This window comes from Plasmodium gaboni, chromosome 8, assembly GCF_001602025.1.
Source record: "Plasmodium gaboni strain SY75 chromosome 8, whole genome shotgun sequence".
In the NCBI taxonomy this organism is placed as follows: domain Eukaryota; phylum Apicomplexa; class Aconoidasida; order Haemosporida; family Plasmodiidae; genus Plasmodium; species Plasmodium gaboni.
In genome coordinates, this window is record NC_031488.1 from 369669 (window position 1) to 396996 (window position 27328).

The window sequence follows — 27328 nt, forward strand, 5'->3', positions numbered from 1 at the left end:
AATATTAATATTAATATTATTTTTAATTTTTTTTTTAATATAATTCTTTTTTTTTTTTTTTTTTTTTTTTATTTTTTTTAAAAAATAAAAAAATAAAAAAAAAAAATAAAAATTTTTTTTTAAAAATATAAAAAAAATTAAAAAAAAAAAAAATAAAAAAAAAAAAAAAAAAAAAAAAAAAAAAAAAAAAAAAAAATTAAAAAATTAAAAAAAAAAAAAAAAAAGAAGAAGCACAAACATTTACATATATATATAATGCACATTATATATACATTCTATCCTTATGATAATAAAAAAAAATAACAAAACACAATGTTTTATTTTACTATTAATTATATCATTACTTATTTTTACAATATATATATTATATATTTCATTATATATTTGAACATCTTAATTTATTATGTACCTATAATTTTTTTTTTATATGCTTGAATTATAATCCTTTGAAAAAAATGATCCTTTTTATTTTGGGTATATTTTTTTTATATATGTATAAATAATAATAATGAATTTATGAATATATGTATATATATATATATATATATATATATATATATGTATGTGTTTCATAAATATACATTTACATGTGTTAATAATAAATAATTGTTTTTAAGTTATATATTTTTATATTTCAAAATATTACTTAACAAAACTATTTGTACAAAAATGTTAATCATTTTTTATATATGTACATCTATGTATATGTTACTTATACATATATATATATATAATTAAAATATTATTTACAAGAGTAAAAAAAAATAAAAAAAAAATATGCAAAAAAAAAAGGAAAAAAAAAAACTAATCTACATATCAAAAATAATTAAAACATAAATTGTATTATTATTTAAAACTTTTATATTAATAAATGTATAAATTTTAAAATATTATATTTTAGATAATGATGTATACATTATATATTTATACTTCGTAGTATATAATAAACACATAATTCATACCTATATATAAATAAATAAATATATATATATATATATAGAAAATAATTCCAAATAAAATTAAAAGTTAAATATATTTGTTTTATTTTTATTTGCACATCTTTTATTCTATATTTCTCTCTCTCTTTTTTTTTTCATCTTTGCATTATTTATTTCTTTTTTTCTATTTTTTTTTTTGTTGTAAAATATTCAAACTTTATATTAAATTTTTTATTTCTTCCTTTGAAAATTAATTAAAGGAACGTATGAGAAAAGAAATAAAATGGACATATTTTTATTAAAAAATGTAATTAGTTAACATGAATAGAAGAAATACAAAATGTTTATCATGAAATATTTCTTGTTAAATATGAATAATCGCTAGGTTCTTCTGTTTTATATCTACAAAGAAAAAAAGAAAAATATTGACATATATATATATATATATACATAGATACACATTTATATATTTATTTTGTTTATATTACATTTGATCGATTTTATTGCATAAACCCTTTTCGTTTGTAGACATTAAATATAGGTGAATTAATTTATTAATAGTTTTACGACTCATATATAGATTATGCACATATAAAAATGAAGAAGATGCTGAAAAGCAAAAAAAATATATTTTGTAATTAAATATTTTTCTTCTTTTTATTACAACATATATATATATATATATATATATTGGGGTGTGTATTTTTTTGGGAGGCATTTATTTCATTTTTTTTTAATTACTTAGTATTCCAAAAGATATTGGAAGATATGGTCTAAAAAAAATATGTTTATATATATATATATATATATATATTTTGAACAAATAATATTAAAATAATATTTTGAAAGACAACACATAGATGAATGTATATATATATATATTTATATATTTATAATTTTTTTTTTTTTTTTTTTTTTAATTTATAGTAATAACCTAAAACGAAAAATGTTCAGTCTCTTCATATTATGAAAAACTGTTTGAATTCCTATAATTAAAATTAAAAAATAAAAGAATATATTAAGCAAAAGCGTATACACATATTATTATTTATAATTATAAATATATTACATACATATATATATATATATATATATTAATAATACCAAGAGCAACTAGAATAGCTATCGTATGAGATACATACTTATTTTCATACACAATTTCTTTTTCCTGAGAATTTAATATCTCTCTACTAATAAAAAAAAAAATAATATTTTTAAGTATGATATAAAAAAGAAAGAAAAACTAATAATAAAGGAAATATAACAATATATATATTTATATATTTATAATATATATATGTATTTATTTATATTCATATCTCATTTGTTTTATATTGTATGTTTTATTTTATTTTATTTTATTTTTAATATATTTTTTTTTTTCTTTTGTTTGTTTATTGAAATTTTCTAATTATTACTTGGCTTTTACGAAATTATTAATTTTATGTATGGTCTTATAACAACATAATGTATTATACCAATCATAAATTATATCCTTCATATTTACAAAAAGGTATTAACAAAAAAAAAAATATTATATATGATTATATAATTCTCTCAATGGATTAATATACTTATATTTTATTTATAAAAAAAAAGAAAAAAATACTTATAATATTAAAATCTTACACAAAAAAAAATATATCAAAAATAACAAAAAACACATTCATCTAATTTAACAAATATTTCTAAATATATTTGTTAAATGTTTTAATCAGTAATTAAAAATATATATATATATATATATATATATAATAAAATTATTTAATATTAATAAAAATAAATTTTGCTTAAAGAAATCTAATATATATTTTACTTATTTATTTGTTTTTTTATATCCAAATATATATAATATGGAAAATATACAAGAACTAATACATTCTGATGAAAATAAAACTAATATTGCAGTATTAAACTTAGGAACAAATGATAGAAAAAACTCCGTGTTGATTCTAGAAACTGCTCTGCACCTTATTGAAAAATATTTAGGTAAATAAAAAAGAAAAAATAAAATAAACAAACAAAGAAAGAAATATATAAACATATATATATATATATATATATATATATATATATATTTGTGTATATAAATACTTTTATATGTTTCACTCTTTGATACTATATTTATATTTTTCACTTTGTAGGAAAAATTATTAATACGTCCTACTTGTATGAAACCGTTCCAGAATACGTTGTGTTAGATAAAAAGGAAAGTTGTGAAAAAATAAACAAGGACTGTCATATATATGATGTTAATTATATAAACGAATTGATAGAAAATTTGGAAGAATCTAAATATGAAGAGAATAAAGAACTAATTGATAAATGTATGGAATATGAAACATTTTTGAAAAATGGAAAAGTTCATAATAGTATTCTAAAGGAAGTAAATGTAGAAAATTATTTATTAGAATGTAATAATATGATAGTAAAAAATGATGAAATAATGAAAAATAATTTAAACCAATATAAAGATAAATATTATACTAGCTATTTTTATAATTTAACAGTTGTAGTTAAAAGTTTTGTAAATGATCCTCTTAGTATGTTGGTAATTATAAAATATATTGAAGAATTAATGAAAAGAGAAAATGTAAAAGAAAAAGAAAAATTTGAAAATCGTATAATAGATATAGATATTCTATTTTTTAATGATTTTACAATATTTATGAAAAACTTAAAATTAGAAAAAAATATGATTTATAAAATACTTTCGAAATATATACATTTAGAAAGACATATAAAAAATGAAAATGATAATATGTCTAAGGTAAATATGGATGAAGATATAAATTCTAATACTAACAATAATGAAGATAATAATAATAATAATTATGTTGACCAGATGAACAATAATTATGTAAATAATAAAAATCATATAAATTCTTTTAGAGATCCACTAGAAATAATAAACAATATGGTAGATAAGATTGAATTTTTATCCATTCCTCATATGTATACAACACACAGATATAGCATACTTTTATGCTTAAACGATATGATACCAGAATTTAAGCATAATGTTTTAAATGATACGATCAGATGTTTATATAACAACTATGTGGATAAGATGAAAGAAGAATATAATATAAATATTAAAGAAAATAATAAAAGAATATATGTATTAAAAGATAGAATATCTTATTTAAAAGAAAAAACTCATATTGTTGGAATATTAAATGTTAATTATGATTCTTTTTCAGATGGAGGAATATTTGTTGAACCTAAACGTGCTGTTCAAAGAATGTTTGAAATGATAAATGAAGGTGCTAGTGTTATTGATATAGGGGGAGAATCATCTGCTCCTTTTGTTGTACCTAATCCTAAAATTAGTGAAAGAGATTTAGTAATACCTGTATTACAATTATTTCAAAAAGAATGGAACAATATAGAAGATAATATTGATAAATGTGATGCGAAACCAATTATAAGTATTGATACAATTAACTATAATATATTTAAAGAATGTGTTGATAATAATTTAGTTGATATATTAAATGATATTAGTGCTTGTACTAATAATCCAGAAATTATAAAATTATTAAAAAAAAAAAACAAATTCTATAGTGTAGTTCTAATGCATAAAAGAGGAAATCCACATACAATGGATAAATTAACAGATTATGATAATCTAGTTTATGATATAAAAAATTACTTAGAACAAAGATTAAATTTCCTTGTATTGAATGGAATACCTCGTTATAGGATACTTTTTGATATTGGTTTAGGATTTGCGAAGAAACATGAACAATCTATTAAACTCTTACAAGATATACATGTATATGATGATTATCCACTTTTTATTGGATATTCAAGAAAAAGATTTATTGCTCATTGCATGAGTGATCAAAATGCTTTAATAAATACACAACAAAAATCAAATGATGAACAAAATGGAAATAAAAATATTCTGGACAAATCAAATAATTGGATGTTTAAGATGAATTACATGAGGAAAGACAAGGATCAACTTTTATATCAAAAAAATATATGTGGTATGTTTAAACAAAATAAAATAATAAAATAAAAATTAATTTGGTTCTATAAAAGTAACGATTCTATATATGTTATATATAATATATATTAATGTATGTGTAACTATTTTTTTTTTCAGGTGGATTAGCAATTGCTTCCTACAGCTATTATAAAAAGGTAGATCTAATAAGAGTTCATGATGTTTTAGAAACAAAATCGGTTTTAGATGTTTTAACAAAAATACACCAAGTTTAATGTACAAAAAGAAAGTACAAACATGTGAGTAAATATATATATATATATGTTTATTTACATATATTTGTTGTTATTTTCCCTATTTTGCATGCTCATTATATGTCCAGTAATCTAACGATTTAGTGATTTTATTAAATTGTCAAAGGTGGACTATTACCAAATAAAAATACATTTTTTTATACACATGTATATAAAGAAACATACATTTTTCGTCCGTAATTATTATAATAACTTAATATTGATTTCATTAAATATTTTTGTAATTATAATATAAGATATATTTATTTAAAATTTTTTTTTCCATAACTTATTTTGAATATTTAAAAATTATTAATTGTTAAAATGAAATGTACCAAAAATATATTCATAAAAAGGAAAGCGTCCAATGTATATTGAATGTAAATATGAAATGAATAAATGAATATATATGAATTAATAAATAAATGTTTATACATACATATACATATATATATATATTGGATAAGATCCCTTTTTATATTTTCTTATCCATTTTCATGTCAGTCTGATCAGTCCTTATTTATATTTTCATTTTCATTTCCTACGGAATTCTTTTTTTTTTCCTTCGGTTTACATACTGACAAATTAAGAGGTAAATGACTATGTGATAAATGATAACATTCTTTAGATTCATAGACAATAATAGGAAATGAATCATGTATATTTTCCTCATTTATATTAATAGAATATATATTGTTAAGAAATGAAATAAATTTTCGAAGAGAAAGAAAACTCATTATTTTTGGTTTATTTTGCATAAAGGTATTACAATCAATTACAACTATATCATATACATCATCACAATTAAATATATATATACCGTATGGATATTTAATTTTTATCATGATATATAATTTGAAATAATATTTTTGCATATCTTTTTTTTCATTCTTATTAAATTGTATAAAATTTGTATTCTCAATAATATTTATTAATTCATTTAAAGATTCTTTAAAATTGCTTGTCTCTATATTTTTTATTTCTTTTAAAAATTTTAAATTTTCTTTTTGTATATGAAATGCCTTTTTCATGTCTTTCTTCGAATATAAACATTCCAAAAGTATGGTAAGTAGTAAGTCTTTATTTCTTTCTTCATATCTGTACATTTTTAAGAAGAAATTGAAAATACAAAATTCGGCTTCTTGTTGGTTTAGTTCTATGTTAAATTCGTATGCGCATTCACACCAGTCTGCCTTCAAAAAAGGGGATGGAAAAAAAAAAAATAAATAAATAACAAATAAATAATAAATAATAAATAAAATAAAAAATAAAATTACAAATGTGTAATAACATACATAACATATATATATATATATATATTTATATTTATATAATTTGATTTATTTGGTTTTACGTGTGGGTTAAAATAGATTGAGCGAAGGGAAACCTCCTTATTTGTATCTACATCTTTTTTAAGAATTTTATCGAAGACATTATAAAAATATTTACCATTTTCATCTTTACTATAACCATCTGAATAATTTTTTTTTAATGTTATATTTTTTCTTTTATCTTTTTTTTTTAATTCGTCAAAAAAATTTATACAACAAAATTCAAATTGATTATATATATAAGATAAAAAGTTTCCACTAAAAACGTCTTTTTCTTCTTTTTTTATTTCATCTAAATTATTTTCTTCATCTATATCAAAAAAATCATTAAGTGGACAAGCTGAAGTTTCTGACATTTTTTTGTCGTTTTCCAAAAATTAAATTAAAAAAAATAAAAATAAACTGTGTAAAAAAATGGACTTACAATATTGCATTTTTTTATTATATAATTATGAATACAATGGATAAATAATTAAATATAAATATATACATAATATGTATCATATATTAAGTATATAATAAAATATTATATACACTAACATCATTTAATCAAATAATAATAAACACAACAATTTTTTTTTTTCTTATTTGTTCACTTTTTTTTTCCTATATATATATATATACATGTAAATATGGAAAAGTGTTATATTTCTATATAAAATTTATAGTTGTTATACAATATATATATATATATATATATATATATATATACATATACATATATACCTATAAAAAATAAATTTATCCTTTTAACAACCAGTGTGCAATCATTAGAATATATACATTCATGTGCACGTATATGTAAACATAATTTTTTTATACTTTAAAATAAAATAAAATAACAGAATAAAAATATATTAAATAAATACATATAATAAAATACAAATATATATATATATATATATATTTTAAATTATGAGTATATGAAAATATATTTTATCATTATAATATTTAGACTTATTCATATGACTTTTCAAATGTTGCAACCTTAAATGTTCATTTATGTTTTTTTATATATTCTAAATTAAAAAATAAAGATGTACATATATAGCATACCCTAAGAAAACATTTTCAATATTGTAAACATGTAGAATATCAAGAATATAAAAAAAAATATATATATATATTTCATATTAATATAAAATACGTTTTTGTAAGAAAAAAAAAAAAAAATTACATGACAATTAACTACTGGAAGAAATAAGTAATCAAAAATTTATATTAAATATTATGTTGAAATACAATTAAGTATATGGACATAATTGAATTCCAACTGGTGCACCAATAAGATTGAAAATATTAGAAGATATATTTTTTAATGTTATGTTTTATTTTATTTTATATTATTTTTACTGTTCTCTTTTATATATTTTCCAAAAATGAAATGTCCTATAATAACATTATGATATAAATAATATAAATTATTATTCATTAACTACCAATTATTTTTATATTTTTTGCATATTTTATCTTATATATAAACTGTTATATTTCAAAAATTCATAGAGAGAAAATAAAAATAAAAGAAAAATGAAAAAAGAAATAAAAAGAAAAGAAAGAAAGAAAAAGATTGTATTTCTTAATTTTTATTTTCTTTTTGTATGTCTTCATTTAGGTAATATATATAAAAAAAGCCATTTCATATGATAACCTATTAACCCTTCCAAATATATATATATATATATATATATATTATATATGAATACCTTTTTAAAAATATTTTAAATAATTCGTTGATAAAGAAATATATATGAATAATATTTCCCTTTCTTGTTGTAATAATATATATATATAATATATTTTCGTTTTTGGAAAAATAATTAAACTGTGTGCATATATCGAACAATTGGAACTAATAAAAGAAAAAAAAAAAAAAAAAAAAAAAAAAAAGGAAACCTGAATATTATAAATTGTATTTTAAACGTATACACAATAATCAACCTTAAGTTTTTATAATAATTCATAATGATAATTAAAAATATTCTGTAATATTTTTTATAATATTAAATGATAATTTCAAACATTTCGTCCTTATATTATTTTAATATATTTTAATATTTATATGATAAGTAAACAAATAAATAAATAAATAAATAAATATATATATATATATATATATATAATATTTAAATATACATATAATTATACATATAAATTTACATATACACAAATTATATAATTAAAAAAAAAAAAATTATCTTTAGCTTTTCATCCTAATTTTACATGAAAGGGTGATACACAATGGACATTGTAAATGTAACCTTTGAAAGTGGATGGAAAATAATAAGGGAAGAGGCTATTGAGAAAATAGAGAAGTATTTAGAGAATGAGCATATTGAGAAAAACAAAAATTTATTTAGTGCTACAGAATATACAAGACTGTATACAGTAGTATATAATATGTGTGCTAAGAAAAATCCGTTTTGTTATTCTAAAGAAGTTTATAGAAAATATGGAGAGAGTTTATCAATGTATACTATAGATAAAATAAAACCATTATTAAAAAATAGTGATGAATATAATAAAACTAAAATATTGATTGATGCTTGGTTTAAATATTCTTTTTATACAAAATGGATGAATAAATTTTTAAGATACTTAGATCGTTATTATGTAGAATATAATAGTTCGTTATGTCTGAGTGCTTATACAAAAAATATTTTCAAAATAACATTATTTAATGAATTAAGAGAAGATATAAAAAATATTATTTATGAAATTTATAATAATTTAAGATTACAAGAAGAAATTGATCAGAAAGAATTATTTTGTAATATTGTAGAATTATATAAAGAATTAGATAAAGAAAGTAATGAAAAAATGTATGAACATGATATAGAAAAGAAAATTGTTGAAAATGTAAATAATTTTTATAAAAAAAAAGCAGAAGAATGGATAAATGATTATCCATTTGATGATTATATTATATCTATTGAAAATGCTATTGAAAAAGAATATGAAAAAAATAAATCCTTAAATTTAAATGATGATACATGTGAAAAAGTTACTAATATTATTGTTAAAATATTAATATATGAAAAATTAAATACACTCTTAGATAATAAAAATAATATATTTCATTTATTAAAAAATAATAATCTAAGTTCATTAAGAAGAACATATATATTATTTTCTTATTTTCCAGAAGCTCTTACAGGATTAAAAAAAATTATAGGAGAATATATCAAAATGGAGGGAAATGAATTAAAAGACAAATATGTGCAGCTATCGAGAAAAATGCACATGACAAAAAATGTAAATAATATACAAAATATTGACGATAATAGTATGGAGGATAATGACAACTATATAGAAGACCTCAACAACGAAGACAATAATAACAATATTATTAAGACTCAACAGAAGGATGATATTATATTATGTGATTATATTGAACAACTAATTAAATTACATAGCCATTATGATAATATTTTCAAACTATCCTTTTTTAATATATCCAATAAAAATATAGACCCAAATTTTAACGAATGCTTAAAAGATTATTTTGAAAGTTTTGTCGAACATGAAGATGAATATTTTAGTACTGTTAAATTGTTAGTAATATATGCTGATAATATATTAAAACGAGATCTTAATAATGAAAATAATGTACATGAAAAACAACAAATACTTATGAATAATGAAGAAAAAAATGATGAAGAAACAAAATTCTTAATGAAAAAAATGTCAGAAATTGTAGAAATATTCAATTATACTAGTAATAAAGAAACATTTTTTGAATATTATAGAGTATATTTGGCTAATAGATTAATTAATAATATTTATATTTCATTAAATATTGAAAAGAAATTTATTGAACAGTTATATTATTTATGTGGTTCACAATATACATCCAAATTAGGAGGTATGATACAAGATCTAATAAATAATACAAATATGAATAATAAATTTTATGATCATATGAAAAATGTATTCAATAACAACCAAATTGTAAATAATAATAATAATAATAAATATAAACATCATTTTTCTAATTATGATAATGTTAAAGATTTTTTTTCCGTCAAAATATTAAATAAAGGTTACTGGCCTACATTAGAAAAAATACACATACAATTAAATGAACCATTTAATAAATATATTCAAGTATTTGAAGAATATTATAAATCAGAAAATAAAAATAGAAAACTCGAATGGATATATGAATTAAGTGAAGTTATTCTACATTATGAATTTAATAATACACTTTATAATTTATATTGTAATTTTGTTAATGCTCAAATATTATTATTATTCAATAAATATAAATATATTAATTATGATATTGTTAAAAATGAATTACAAATAGATCTTAAATCATTTACTGATCATATGTATACATCCTTTTATCATTTTAAACTGATTACATCAGATGATCAAATTCTTGATTGGAGTAAATCTAATCTTTATATAAACAAGAATTTCTCCTACCCAAACAAAAATGTCTACATAAAAAAAACTACCGCATTATTATCAAAGGAACATGAAAAGACAAAAGAAGACCGAACTATGGCAATTGAAGCTGCTATTGTAAGGGTAATGAAAATGCACAAGAAACTTTTCTATGACCAAATATTTGATTATGTCAAAAAATCCCTATCAATCTTTTCTCCAACAAACCAAGTAAGTATATGTAAATAATAATATAATAAAATAATAACACTTAATAGTTAATCTTCCCTAGATTGGGTATATATATATATATATATATATATATTTATGTATACATATATTATTTAATTTTTTTTGGCATGCCTCACTTTTCAGGTTATTGAAAAAAAAATCGATCTACTGGTTGAGAGGGAATATATTCAAAAGGAAGAGAATAGCCAAATTTATGTCTACATACCATGATAATATTTAAAAAAAATAATTTTATAAGTTTGTAAGGAAATAGAAAATTAATAATATGTGTGTATTCTTTTGTTAATTTATTTTATGTTAATACCGTCTATATTGAGCACAAGGGAAATATGAACAAATAAGACGCAAAGGCGTCTTTAATTTTTTAAGTATTTTATTTTATTTTATTTTTTTTTTTCATTTTGTTTCCCATAACTATCCAAAAAGATTATCAATATGTACATATTTTTTTATTTTTATATGTTTAAAAGGATATACATATATATATATATTATTTTTATATTATAACTATATAATTTTAAATAAATATGTTTTGAAGGTAAAAACGAAAAAAAAAAAAAAAAAAAAAAAGCAAATGAGGAAAGATAAAATAATATGATATGCATCATATACATTCTATCTAAAAATAAATAAAATATATATATTTATTTACACATAATACTAATAAATTAAAACAAAAAAAAATGTAAATATCTAAATATTTTAATATATAAGATGTTTGTTAAAATATAAATATTTATTATATATATATATATATATATATGTAATACGTCAAATTTTTGCATTATTCAAATATTCAAAAATAAAAAAGAGTATACCATTTTGTAAACAGTTTCTTAATAAGTGCATATTAATACCAGTGTAATATGATCTGATACCTTCACATTTAAATATATTAAGTAGCACTTTATAAAATCCATAATTTTTCATTTGAACCTGTTGTCTCATTTTAATGGTATATAATGGATATGTAAAAATAATTGCAATATATTTGGATAAGGCTCCATATAGAAAAGGTAAGAATTTATTTAAGACATCTGATGAAAAATGTATATTTTTATTTTGTAAGATATTATTTATATATTGTGAACTAAAAAAATGTGTTAAATATTCATATGTATAAAATTGTAAAGCTACATGTGGTGTTAATAATAAGGATGCTAAAAATCCTTTATAAAAAGAAAATAGCCTCTCCTTTTTATATATACTATAAACAAAATGAAAATAATTTTTATATTTATAAACAGCACTTACATTATTTTTATTTTCTTCTCTTTTGAATATATGTAATATTTCATTTCCTGATAAAGGTCTTTTTGAATATAATATATGTTTCTTAAGAAATTTTTTTCGAAGTGTTGATAAATATTTCTTTGTTAAATGTTTTCGTTCAAAATTAGACAATGCATAATATTTATATAATAAATAATTATGTATCATTTTTTTTTGTAACGTTTTATTTAAATATATTTTATTTCCTTTTATGTAAGAAAGATGATTGTATTTATAAAATGATTTAATATGTTTGTTATATATAAAATTATTTTTATATATCTTCATCAAATTATTATTAATATATCTTACTTTTTTATAGTTACCATATATTTTATTTTTTGGATTTATAATAAATAGTGATATTATATTATATATCATTTTATAATTAAATATTTTATTTCTTGGACAAAAGCTTTTATAGTGTTTGCTTAATATTCTACTTTTATAATTTATAAATTTATAATTTAAATTTATTGTGCATTCTATCTTGGTCTTAATAAGCCATATGGGATGAAGAAAAAGAACACTTATAATTGAACTTATACTACTGGTTAGGATATAATAATTCATATTTATATTATTATCATTTTTATTACTATTATTATTTTGATTAATATTATTGTATATAATATATTTTTCGTTTCCTATATTATTTATTTCATTCCTTATTTTATTGTTATTATTATTAAAATTTTGAATTATATAATAATTTAAGGTGTCATAAATAAATCGAAAGGTACCTTGAGATACTCCTGTAGTAATTAAACTAGCTAACAATCCACGATATATGCTTTCAAATTTTTCTTTTTTCAGTATATATAATAAACTATATTTGTTATTATAATAATATGGATATGAATTTTTATAAACTCGATATATTTGTTTACGTGTCCTTATTGTATCCAGTGGATGTAATGCACATAAAACAACAGCAGAAGATATTATAAAATTTAACGTTCTTGTCTTTACAATTTTTGTATCATCATTTTCTTCAATATTATAATTTGGAAATTTGTTCTCATCATTTTTTTGACCTATGTTAAAATAACTCATTAAATTCTTTACAATATTATTACCTTCATTTTTTATGTCCATATTATATTGTTCATTTACACTTTCATTTTTTAAAAAAAAAATTAAATTATATACATATATATATTTGTATAACTATATTTTATGGAGTTCATATTAATTGTACCTTTAAAGATAGATGAATAAATAAATAAATAAATATATATATATATATATATATATAATTCCCTGTGTAATTAATTTATTCTCAAAATATACATAAATAACTTTAAAAAAAAAAAAAAAAAAAAGAAAGAAAGAAAAAAACGGTGGGAAAATTCCAATATTTTATTTTATAAGCATATTAATAAAATTACTCATAAAATTGCAAATAGAAATAAATGAAACATTTTTTTTTTATTTTAGTACAAAATGATAATTCTCTTCACATGAAAAAAAAAAATAATAAATAATAATAATATATAAAATAAAATATATTGCAAATATGATATAATTAATAAATTAAAATATTATACAAGATATTAATACATATAAATATGTTAAAAGATGATAACAAATTACGAAATGGTACGCAAAAAAGGATAATATTTTAATAAAAAGAAAATTTTATATATTTCACATTATTCTTTTATTTTAATTATTATTATTTATTTTTTTATATATATTTTTTTTTTCTCCCTTTCTTACGGATTCATATTGTGCACATACATATTCAAACCAAAAATATGCTTACTATTTATATATTTGTGTGACTTCATATTTTATTTATTTCTTTTTTGAAATATTCTTAAGATTGAGCTACAGATTTATATATAGAAAAACAGAAAAAAATATATATTAATATTTTTATAATATCTTGAATATTTTACAGGTTTATACATATATTATATATATATATATATATATATATATAATATAAGTTATATATATTATATATGATGTATTATTTATTCGTATAGTTAACAAGTATATCATTATAATAAAGTTATATTTTTATTACATATATGTTATATCATTTTATTTAATTAAAAAGTAAAATATTATGTTTCGTATATATATGTTTATGTTATTTATTAAATATTTGTTATATTTCTAATATATATATATATATATATATATATATATATATATATATATTTATTAATTTATTTAATATTCATTTTTGTTATAAATTATTTCATGTTCTTATTTTTTAATGTTATTTTTTTTTATTATGAACATGAAACGTTAAAGCCAAATAATATATTGCATGAACATTATTGATAAAAGAAAAAAAAAAAAAAAAAAAAAAAAAAAAAAGAAGAAAATGAATAATTACAAATTGTTGTTTCATGCTTTTATATATGGTATATTATCTTTTATAAAGATATGTTATGGAACCTATGCATCTTATTCAAATAATACTTATTTAATAGGTCACGTGAATAATATTATACCTATACCAAATAAATTAGATAATTTAATTCTTCTTTCGAGTTATGATGGCGTTGTAGGATTATTAAATTATAAAACAGGTATGTAAAACTATAAATTATGTGACATATTTAAATAAATAAATAAATAAATATATATATATATATATATTTTTTTTTGCATAATCTTTCTGTGTGCCTAATTTTTTTTTTTTAATTTTTAATTTATTAGGTAAATTGGAACATGCGAAATATCATAGAGAATATGAGAGTGTTAAAAAACTTTATGGAGACGATAAATATGCTGCTGCATTAATTTATAAAAATAATTATGGTAATGACCTGAGTGAAGATAATATAGGAGAAGATGAAGATATGTATAATTATATAAATGTATATGATATTAACAATTTTTATTTGTTAAGTTCTTTTGAATATAATAACAACGAAATTATTAACGACTTTATAATAAAAGGACAGAATATATATATTCTTTTAAAAGATAAAATTGATATAGGTAATATAAATGATAATTCAATAATATCTATTAGTTTTAAAGAATTAAAATTGAATCTAATATATATAAAAATAATAAATGTGAAAGATGATAAAATAATAAACCTATTCTATGTAGATGCAAATAAGAATTCCTATATAGGATCTCTCAACATTTTGACAAAAAAAATGAACAAAATTAAAAAAATAAAACAATTAAATTTAACAAACAAGAATACTAATAGTACTAATAGTAGTAGTAGTACTACTACTACTGATAGTAATAATAATAATTCTTATTATGGTAGTATATATAACAATAATGTAGTTATTATATATGATTATGATTACTTATATTGGATAGAATTATTAAATGATGAAAATGAATATTTTTATAATTATATATCTATTAAAGACAAAATGAAGAAGTCAAAGACACAAAAGGTTAATAATATTAAAAAAAAATTTATTATAAATGATTATTTAGAAAATTGTCATATTGGAAAATATATATGCATAGGCAAAGAAGATAATGTATTAATATATAATTATGATAATAAAAAAATGAATTTCATAGAAAAAAAAAATAAGAAAAATCAAGTCATTGGATACTATCTAAATAAAGAAAATGAAAAGGTGATGATTATTGGTGAAGATAGTAATAACAATATATTAATTAAACAAGTTAATAATGATAAAAAAAATATATTATTGCAAGAATTAAAAAAAAGTAATAATATATATTATAATCCAGAACTTTTAATTGGTATATATAATAAAGAAGAAAACGTGAATTATTTTTTTAGTATATATAATGATTTAACATTAAGTGTATATAAAAACAATAATGTTTATTTTACCAGAGAAGAATCATTAATTTATATTGAACAATTATATTTTTATAATTTCCACCATTTAAAAAAGCTTAATAATACATCAAGAGTTTTATATACTCCTCAATTTCATATAACTAAAGAAATAGAAGGTTATATTAAAGATAAATTAAATTTATTTAATAGTCCATATGTACAAGAATTAAAAAAAAAAAAACAAGACAATTCATTATTACCATTTTTTCCCTTTCATTTATCAAAGGAAGATAAAATGAAATTGTTAAATATATGTATGCTTAAAAAAGATAAAAGTGATTTATTTATAATTAATAAAAAGAAATTAAATAATGAAAAAGATAAATCAAATAAAATTTCAAATGATGAATATATGAAAGATAAAAGTATATATGAATTTATGAATTCTTTAGTAAAGAATTCATTTGATAAATATGCAGAAGATTTAAGTAGTAAATATGCGGGTAGTTCTATTATACTTGTATCTACATATAATAATTTCATATATGCTATTCATTTGTATACTGGATTAATATTATATAAAATTGACACAAATGAATATATAAAAAATGATAATATGTTTGATAATAAAAATATATATCGATTTCCTATAATTACAAATCAAAATAATTGGTCTGAGATAGATAATGCAAAAAAATTAATATTTAATACATCGAATATTATTAATAATAACAAAATGAAAGGAAAAAACAATTCTTCTTCATCATCGTATTCAAATATACATAATACAAATATTATTTTAAATGACAATAGTGTAATTGATTTATTTAAAGGTTTTTCTAAAGATACCGTAATTACAATATTAAAAAATAATAATCCTAATAATAAAAAAGATTCACATATATTAATTTTTGATATTTTAAATGGAGATATTATATACCAAAAAAAAGTAGAATCCTTTTATATTAAAAATTATTATATTCTTAAGAATACTTTTTCTTTAATAGCAATTGATGATTCATTAAATACAAAAGTAATGCATACATTAAATAATTCACCTGATTTAAATATTAATGATGAAGAACTATATTTTTATCAAATTAATAAAACAGATAATTTTATACAAGGATATCGATTAATTATTTCTAAGAACAAAGGAACAGAAAATGTGGATTTAATAAAAACATATTCAATCAATTTAAATAATGAAAATGTCGAATTATATTCTAAATCAATAACAAAAAAAGATATGTTTTTTCCAATTAAAATAAATAAAGACGCATCTATTTGTTATAAATATATTAATGATAATATAGTATCTTATATTACTAGTTCAAAAAACAAAACCAATAAAATATATACATTATATATAATTGATGGTGTTACTGGTAAATTATTATTCTCAAGAATTTTAGATAAGTATGTAAATCCACCATTCCATTTAATAATAAATGAAAATAAAATTATATTAAATTATTATCATAAAAATATACATAAAAATGTTTTCCATATTATTGAAATCTTATTAGATAAACCAGATCCTGGTTTTTTTAATCTAATAACATCTAAAAAACAAAAAGTTGTCAATTTATTTGATGAAGAAAATATTGTAATTAATGAAAAGAATTATATTATAGATAATAATGTTAAATCATTTAATTTTACAGAAACAAAAAGAGGAATAACAAATAAACATTTATTACTATTATTAGATACTAATAAAATAACATATTTACCTATTAATAATGATAAAAATAATAATATATATAAAAATTTAAATACATTCATAACACATACAGATATATTATATAATTCAAGAGGATTCATATCAAACGAAAGTCTATTAGAATCAACTACTCTTATATTCTCATGGGGTAATAATTTATATTTTACTTCTTATCAACCCAATGGGTCTTTTGATACTATTGAAAAATTTAGCTTATTATTATTATTGTTCTTAATTCTACTGGTATTTATTGGTACCTATATTTCATATAATAAGAGAATAAACAAGAAGTTGTATGCCAAATGGGAATAAACAGAAGGATTCTTGAAATTACATAAATAAAATAAAAATGCATAATACATATGTACAATATGTTACATATATATATATATATATATATATATATATATGGATGCTTCCTTATATCATTTCAACATATACCTACTATTTATTTATTTATTTATTCATTTTTATATATACTCATTTTTTTTTTTTTTTTTTTCTTCTTATTCCTTTTTAATTTTTTGTTCATTTTATGTGATAAAAATATAAAATAACAAATAAGCATTTCAGTTTAAACTTTAATTTTTTTTTATTTAAAAAAAAAGGTTTTTCGTTATTCTTTCATAAAAGATATGGGAAAAAAAAAAAAAAAAAATAATAAAATAAAATAAAATAAAATAAATATCATAAGGTAACCTTTATTAAAGACTCATGAACAAAAATAAAGATACAAAAGGGAAAAAAAATCATAATTTTATATATTTAACCTTTTAGAGAGAAAATTCTTATATTTTTATATTCATTAAGATGATATTACAAAGAAAAAATAAATATTATTTATATTACAACAAAACATATTATTTGTATCTTAAAGATGCTTTTTTTAATAAATGAAATATCTTGAAAAGTTATATCTATAACTATTATATATTATTCCAAATAGTATATAAATAAAACATTTTTACCTTAAGAAAATAATTTTTTTTTTTTTTATTATTATTTTATTCTATAAATACATAATAAATAAATATATGTAATCACAATTATATTTTATATAACTTTTTAAAAATAGATAATTTTTATATCATTAATATATATATATATAATTTATATTTAAGAAAGATACAAATATAAAAAAAAACATATAATAAAAGAATATTATATTATATATATTATAACATATTAATTTATATGTTGTTTTATAAATATTATTTTATATAGAATTATTGTTATTCTTATTTTTTAATAAATAAAATAAATTTCTTCTTTTTTTTTTTTTTTTTTTAGGAGAAATTATTGAAAATAAAGAAATGTGCTCTTTTTTATTTATTTATTTTATTTTTTTTTTTTTAGATAAAAGAAAAAATTAAAAATAAAGAAAAAACATACATATTACATATATCAACGCATATATGATAAATTAATAATGAATAATGTGCCTTCCTATTAAAAAATATATAATATATCATATATATAATATATATTATATAATATAATATATATATAATACAATACTATAATACAATAAATATAATATATATACATAATTATAATTATATTATATAATATTTTATTTTTAAATATTCATGTATGTTATAATAAATATACTTTTTTTATTTTCTCATTTGATATATGCATACAAAATAGGAAAAAAAAAAAAAATAAATAAATATTCATATATATATATTATATATATATATATATATACATAATAAAATAATTACATATATAATATATATATATATAATATTCATATTATAAATTATATATAAATAATATGAACAAGATAAATATATTTTATTTTTTTTTTTTTTTATTAAATTTTTATATATAATAAATAAATCTTATTATTATAAAAAAATCTTAAAAAAAAAAAAAAAAAAAAAAAAAAAAATATTTATTGTAAAAAATATAAAAAAAAAAACAAAAAAATATCTTAATTTAAAAAAACAAAAAAAAAAAGGATTGTATTTATATATATATATTATATATATTTTAAAGTTATATATTTATTATATGATATATTTATATTAATTTTCTTGCATATGAAAATCAGAAAAAAAAACCAAAAAAAGTAAATAATTCAGAAAAATAGAAATTATTAAAGAAAGATATATATATGATTTTTTGTATAAATGTTTATGGAAGTAAGGATATGTAAAAATAAAAGAAAAAAAGAAAAAAACAAATATATGTATATAATAAAGCATATACGAAAATGTTTATAATATATATAAAAATTGAATATACTACATATTTTAATTACCCCTTATTTTTATATTAATTTGTGTATATTTTTTTTGTATTATTATATGACCACTATAATATAAAAAAAAAGTAAATTTGTCACAAAGTTTATATAATACATATGGGGATAATATTAATTTATTCATGACTTAATATATTATATACATATATATATATATATAATATATATAATTCTTTTTCTTTTTTAATTTCAATTTTATAGGTAATAATATTAATTAAGAAAATAATAAAAAAAAACACAAAAAAGGAAAAAAAAAAAAAAAAAGATTGTTTTTTTTGAAAATATAAAAAATAACATAAAAACGTAAAAAATAAAAAAAAGAAACTTAAAATTTTTGTGTTAAGTTTTTTTTTTTTTTTTTTTTTTTTTTTTATGAATATAATAATTATACATATATTTGTCATAAGAATTTTTACATATATATTATATTTTTGCATATACAAAAGGATATTTATAGGTATGAAAAATAAAAATTTATAAAAATTTTCATGTGTTGAAATAATATAAAATATTAAAAGTGTGCGTTATTGTGTTATTATATTATATATATATATATATATATATATATATTTATTTATTTATTTATGTATATATATATATATTTATATTTTTGTAAAGTACATTATATATATATTTATTTATTTATAATATGTGTAACTATTTCAATTATTAAAAGAATATAGTGTTAAATATTTACTATATTTATTTTTAAGTTTTATGAAATATATATACATTTAATAAATTATATTTTGTAATATTATATATATATAATATATATATATATATATATTTTTTTTCGCTATTTTTTAGAGAATTTGAAAATTTACAGATGGGTGTTTATTTGCTGTTTCCTATTTATTTTTGAGAACATTTAATACTTATCCTGGTTTTAGATGTTCAATTTAAAAAGGGAAATTATATTTTAAATATTCAATTGTGATTTGGTTTCTTTTAAAATATATATATATATATATAATAATTAACAAGTCACATGTAATTATTTATTTTTTTTTTTTTTTTGTATATATCTGAATATATATATATATATATATATATATATATTTATTTATTTATTCATTTATTTATATTAAAATATATATCATAAAATTCAAAAAAAAAAAAAAAAAAAAAAGAAGAAGCACGAAAGAAAAATATAATAAACAGTCAAATAATCAAGCTAACAAATATATAAATAATTAAGGAAAAAGAAAAAAAAACATATTATATAATAAATAAAATAATAAGAAGCAAGAACAAGAAAATATATCATATGTAAGTTAAAAAATATATATATATTTATATATATATACACACATATATATATTTGTATATTTAATATGCAAATGAGGGAGAAGAAAAGTCCTAAAACACTTTGTAAAATTAAATGTATAAAAAAGTAATAACATATCATACATGGATGATAGAACGAAAATAGTTGACGTGTGGGCAAATAATTTAGAAGAGGAGTTTGAAAGAATACGAGATATTGTTGAAAAACATCCTTATGTTGCAATTGATACAGAATTTCCAGGTATAGTAGCAAGGCCCACGGGAAATGTCTTAGATTATAATTATCAGACCATAAAATGTAATGTAGATTTATTAAAAGTAATTCAGTTAGGTGTAACCTTTTCCAATGGAAAAGGTGAAATGCCGAATGTTTCGACATGGCAATTTAATTTTAAGTTTGATTTAGATAGTGATATGTATGCACAAAATTCTATAGATTTTTTAAAATTAAGTGGAATCAATTTTGAAAAACATCAATCATTAGGTATAGAATTATTACATTTTGGAGAAGTTATTATGTCATCTGGTTTAGTTATGAATGAAGATGTAAAATGGATATCATTTCATGGTTGTTATGATTTTGCTTATTTATTAAAAATATTGACATGTTCAGCATTACCTCATAATGAAGCAGCATTTTTTGAATTATTAAACGATTTTTTTCCATCATTATATGACATCAAATATTTATTATTAAATTTAAATATCAAACAGTTAAGTAGAACTTTCTCTTTACAAAAAATTAGTGAAATCTTAAGTGTTAAAAGAATAGGAAGACAACATCAAGCGGGTTCAGATTCATTAGTTACTTGTAAAACATTTTTTAAATTGATGGAAATGTATTTTGATAACAAAATTGATGATAAAAAATATTCAGGTATTATATATGGATTAGGTTCAACAATAAAAAATTATAACCCTAAATTAGATGATCATAATAATAATAATAGATATCACAACCATCACAGTAGTTATAATAATCACAATTATATAAAAAATAGTAACAATAATAACAAAAATAATAATAACAATAATAACAACAACAATAGCGACAATAATAATAATAATAATAATAATAATAATAATAGTAACAATAATAATAATAATAATAATAATAATAGTAGTAATAGTCATCATAGTCACAATAATAATAATATGCTTATGAATGCTCCAAATAATAATCCAATGAGTAATTATATTGATGCAAAAGAATATCATCCAACTGGTTTTAACAAAGAAGTTCCAAAATTACATAATAAAAATGATGTAATGTTTCATATGTATGCAGATAATAATCAAAATAGCTATAATAACATTAATTCAAATATCAATAATATACATGGTACTAATAATTATTTAACGAATGCTATATATAGTAGTGACACAGTGAATAATTATGTTCTTAATAAATTTGTAAATAACTCACCACCTTCTCCATCTTCTTCTCTTTCATCACCACCACATCCACCTCATCTTCCACACCCATCACAAATATTAAATAATACAGGTAATAAAAATTTGAGATTATCGTTAAATACCAATTCATATATGAATAGTAAAAACACCGATCCAATTAGTAACAACAACCACAACAATAATAATAATTTAAGTAGTTCGAGTAGAAGTTTTATGGTATCATATCCGAATAGTGGAATGAAAAACAGCTTGGATACATCAAAAATGATGGGACCTATATATAATGATTTACCTAGAAATATAACAGGTAATTTAAATAATGATTTAAATAATATTGCCAATGAAAATATGATGAATTTAGGTGGTCTAACAAATGGTAATAATTTATCACCGACTTTAAGTGCAAATAATGGTATAATGAGTCCCAGTTTGTCTAATGCAAATAATGGCTTAATGAATTTAAACAACGCCAATTTAAACAATAGTATAAATAACAGTATAAACGGTTCTTTAATTTTGGGGGGAATGAATAATAATGGGCATACAAACAATAATATGAATAATAACAATAATAATAATGGTATGAATATGAATATGAATGGTATGGGTATAATGAACAACAGTATGAGTATCAATGGATTAAGCACTAATTTGAACATGAATAATTTATATGGGGATATGAGAAGTTTGGGTGGTAGCACATCGAATATAAACTTGAACAATATGAATAGTATGAATGAATTAAATCATCTAAAGAGTGGTAGCATAAGTAATATAAGTAGTTGTGATGAAAATATGATAGGTTTAAATAAAAATATATATTCAACAAATAATGGTCCTTTGATTGGAAATATGATAAATAATAATATGTATAACGCAAATATAAATTATAATAATTTCAATTATAATAGTATTAACACTAATAATAGTAGCAGTAATGCATTTTTAAATAGCGTTAATTACAATACGGCTTATACTCATGGAAACAATCCATCAACAACAACCCCCGGAGGAAATAATAATATGAATACAAATAATTATTATTCAATTCAAAATAAATATAACAATTTTGGTAAATATTCATCAAACCTTAATTATGTTAATCCATTATCTCCAAATATAAATGAAAGTAAGTCAATTACTGGTGAAGAGTATTGTGATATAGATAAAAGAAGTATAGATAATTCAAATAGTAATAAAAATTCATTTGCAAATAATAAAAATCTTCTTGGAAAATTAAATAATAATAATAATAATATTATTACTACTAGTAGTAGTGGTACATCTCATCATATTAATTTTAAAAATACAATATCGAATAATAATTCAAACATAAACAATAATAATTTTAATATTAATAGTACTAGTGTGCATCCTATGAATAATCCAAATATTAATGATACCAACAATTTGAATGTCAAGAGAAATATAAAAAGTGAATCATTTATAAGTGATCTATCAACAAATAAAAATGAATTAAATAATATGGGAGATCATGTTGGTATTGAGAACTTAAATATGTTAGTACAAAATATGAATATCAAGAGAGATGAAAATTATAAGGATGAAAAAATAAATAACAACAACAATAATAATAGTAATAATAATATGAATAAAAATGTCATGTTAAATTTGAATAATTCATCTAATTCAAATGTAAACAATTTAAATAATATGATGAATAGTAATAATGATTTGATGAAAAATAATAGTACAACATATATGAAAAATGTCAATATATCTATGTCAAATATTAATAAAGGAGTTACTAATACTGTTTTAAACACAGAATTAAAAGTACCTTCAAATTTGAATCAGAACAATATAAATGTAACGAATTCGACACCATATATAAGTGGTAATAGTCTTGATAATAATAATAATATGAATAGTGGTACTAATATTAATGATCATGGGAATAATTCAGGTAAGGGTATAAATCATTCAAGTCCAAGCATTATAAACAGTGATAATAAAATTAATGTAGCTAGTCATAATAAAGGTAATACTTCCATAGATGGAAATTGGATTAATGGATCAGTACATAATACAAATAATAGTAATAAATATAATGAAGGAAAAGATAAAGATGCTAATGATGAAGATAATAAAGTAGGTTACAAAGCAAATGACAATAATAACAATAACAATAACAATAGGAATACTAATGGAAAAAGTGTTAGCAATAATAAAAACTCAAATAAGGGTAATAATAAGAACAATAAAAATAAAAGTAAGAATAATAATGACTCTAATAAGAAAACATCGGGTGATAATTTAAACGAACCTGATTATAAGGAGAATAATATGAATAATAACAACAATAATAACAACAATAATAACAACAATAATAATAACAATAATAACAATAATAACAATAATAATAATAATAATAATAATAATGGTAACAATAATAATAATAGTAACAACAATAATAATAGTAACAATAATAATAACAATAATAGCAACAACAATAATAATAATAACAATAATAATAACAATAATAATAATAATCATAGCAACAATAATAATAACAATTATAGCAACAATAATAATAGCAATTATAGCAATAAAAATAATAATGATAGTACCATGATTAGTAATAATGATAGTACCATGATTAGTAATAATGATAGTACAATTGTTAGTAATAATGATAATTTAACCATATTTAGTAATAATGACAATGAAGATAATAATAATAATCATAAAGATAATAATAACGAAGAGGATAAAGATGATAAGAATAATAATATAAAAACTGAGGGTAATCATTCAAAATTTTCCAAGCAACATGTGAACATGAATATAAGAAACAAAAATAATGATAAAAATAATTTCATAGGTAGTAGTAACCTTGTGAATTCTAATGTCGAAGATGTAAACAGTTTTAATAATATAATTAATCAAAGAAATCATTGTAATAAGAACTACACAAATTTTATAAAAGAGGATCAACAAGAAGTAGAACAAAAAGAATTACACGCATCAAATATATCCCATATGTTAAATGAAGAGAATTCAAATGATATTATGGATAAAAATATATCATATAATAATAATTCCTACAATAATAATAATTCTAATTATTACAAAACAGATAATATAAAATTGTATAGAGGATTTGAAAAAAATAGTTCACATCAATTAATATTAAAAAACAATTTCTCCAATAATAGTAATATGACGGAAAATGAAGGAATTATTATTCATGATATGAATAAAATCAATAATCCTAATAATGCTGATATATTAGTGGGTAATGAAAACTTAATGAATATTAAAAATTTGAATAATTATATGAATCCAAATGTTCATAATACCGAAAGAAATAATGAACTAAACAGCAATTCCAATATGATAATGAATAAAAAAAATATGAACAGTTGTAATAATGATATGTTACATAAACAAATTAATAATTTCAATATTATTAATATAAATAAAGTACATAATAATATATCCAATTCTTTATTTAGCAATAATATGAGTAATTATAATGCATTAAATGAAAATATGAACATAAATAATAATACAAATAATACACCAAATAATAATTTTATGAATAAAAAAAATAGCAAAACAAATTTAAATGTATTTAATCAAAGCTTAATAAATAACTTAAATTTAAACCTAAATAATTTCTATCTTAATAATGAAAATTCATTTAACAAAATTAATATGAATTATAGTAATATTAATAGTACTAGTTACTATTTTAATACCAATGAAAATAATATGAATAATACTCAGCATTATTACAGTTCATTTATACCTGAACATTTTGCTACAGATAAAATAGTTACTAAACAAAATTCGGACAAGAATAATAATATTAATAATAATAGTACAATGTTTAAAGAAAAAAAGGAAGAAATGAATCTAAACTTTAAGGATAAAAATCTACCAACAGAAAAATATCCAGGAGCCCTATTGGAAACAGTTGATAATAATTTCGGATATCCAAATTATGACTACAAAACTAAGGACCATAAATATTTTTATGATAATTAGAAAGGAGCAAAAAAAAAAAAAAAAAAAAAAAAAAAAAAAAAGAACTAACACATAATATATATATATATATATTATATATATATTTATTTATTTAAATAAAAAAAGAAAAAAAATTGCATATACCCCAAAAAAAAAAAAAAAAAATATATCTATTGACAGTTATGATAGACCCACAATATTTTTATTAATTTATACCCATTTGGCATCAAATGAAGAAAATTTGTTTTTTTTTTCTCTTTTTTTTTTTTTTTAATAATATTCATGCAATTTTTCTTAGAAATTTTTTTTTTTTTTTAAATTTTTTTTTTTTATATTTTTTTATTTTTTTTTTTTTTTTTTTTTTTTTTTTTTTTTTTTTTTTTTTAATTGTTTATATTTTTTTTTTTTTTTTTTTTTTTATATTTTTTTTTATGTATATAATTTTGT

The 27328-nt window shown here is 17.9% G+C and overlaps 7 protein-coding genes across 8 annotated transcripts; 4 read left to right on the forward strand and 3 right to left on the reverse strand.

Annotated features, from left to right (window-relative positions):
- Positions 1-1285: 1285 nt before the first annotated feature.
- PGSY75_0810700 (hypothetical protein) lies at positions 1286-2439 on the reverse strand (the record flags this gene model as incomplete). Its single annotated transcript, XM_018785233.1, has 6 exons — positions 1286-1340; positions 1427-1547; positions 1680-1711; positions 1873-1924; positions 2043-2128; positions 2357-2439. 6 exons carry the CDS (start codon positions 2437-2439, stop codon positions 1286-1288), a joined length of 429 nt encoding a protein of 142 aa, XP_018642200.1.
- A 352-nt stretch (positions 2440-2791) lies between these two features.
- On the forward strand, positions 2792-5168 carry PGSY75_0810800 (dihydropteroate synthetase; the record flags this gene model as incomplete). Its single annotated transcript, XM_018785234.1, has 3 exons — positions 2792-2927; positions 3083-4933; positions 5053-5168. The coding sequence occupies 3 exons, from the start codon at positions 2792-2794 to the stop codon at positions 5166-5168; spliced, it is 2103 nt and encodes a 700-aa protein (XP_018642201.1).
- Positions 5169-5695: 527 nt separating this feature from the next.
- PGSY75_0810900 (hypothetical protein) lies at positions 5696-6873 on the reverse strand (the record flags this gene model as incomplete). Of its 2 annotated transcripts, none has more annotated exons than XM_018785235.1 (2): positions 5696-6379; positions 6541-6873. In XM_018785235.1, 2 exons carry the CDS (start codon positions 6871-6873, stop codon positions 5696-5698), a joined length of 1017 nt encoding a protein of 338 aa, XP_018642202.1. The 2 variants fall into 2 exon arrangements, with proteins under 2 accessions (XP_018642202.1, XP_018642203.1); XM_018785236.1 differs by having other exon boundaries at positions 6343-6375.
- A 1885-nt stretch (positions 6874-8758) lies between these two features.
- On the forward strand, positions 8759-11371 carry PGSY75_0811000 (putative cullin-1; the record flags this gene model as incomplete). The annotated part of the gene is made up of 2 exons (XM_018785237.1): positions 8759-11140; positions 11285-11371. 2 exons carry the CDS (start codon positions 8759-8761, stop codon positions 11369-11371), a joined length of 2469 nt encoding a protein of 822 aa, XP_018642204.1.
- Positions 11372-11932: 561 nt separating this feature from the next.
- Positions 11933-13531, reverse strand: PGSY75_0811100 (putative mitochondrial carrier protein; the record flags this gene model as incomplete). Its single annotated transcript, XM_018785238.1, has 1 exon — positions 11933-13531. One exon carries the CDS (start codon positions 13529-13531, stop codon positions 11933-11935), a length of 1599 nt encoding a protein of 532 aa, XP_018642205.1.
- A 1186-nt stretch (positions 13532-14717) lies between these two features.
- PGSY75_0811200 (conserved protein, unknown function) lies at positions 14718-18222 on the forward strand (the record flags this gene model as incomplete). Its single annotated transcript, XM_018785239.1, has 2 exons — positions 14718-14982; positions 15113-18222. 2 exons carry the CDS (start codon positions 14718-14720, stop codon positions 18220-18222), a joined length of 3375 nt encoding a protein of 1124 aa, XP_018642206.1.
- Positions 18223-21595: 3373 nt separating this feature from the next.
- PGSY75_0811300 (CCR4-associated factor 1) lies at positions 21596-26902 on the forward strand (the record flags this gene model as incomplete). Its single annotated transcript, XM_018785240.1, has 1 exon — positions 21596-26902. The coding sequence occupies one exon, from the start codon at positions 21596-21598 to the stop codon at positions 26900-26902; it is 5307 nt and encodes a 1768-aa protein (XP_018642207.1).
- Positions 26903-27328: the final 426 nt, after the last annotated feature.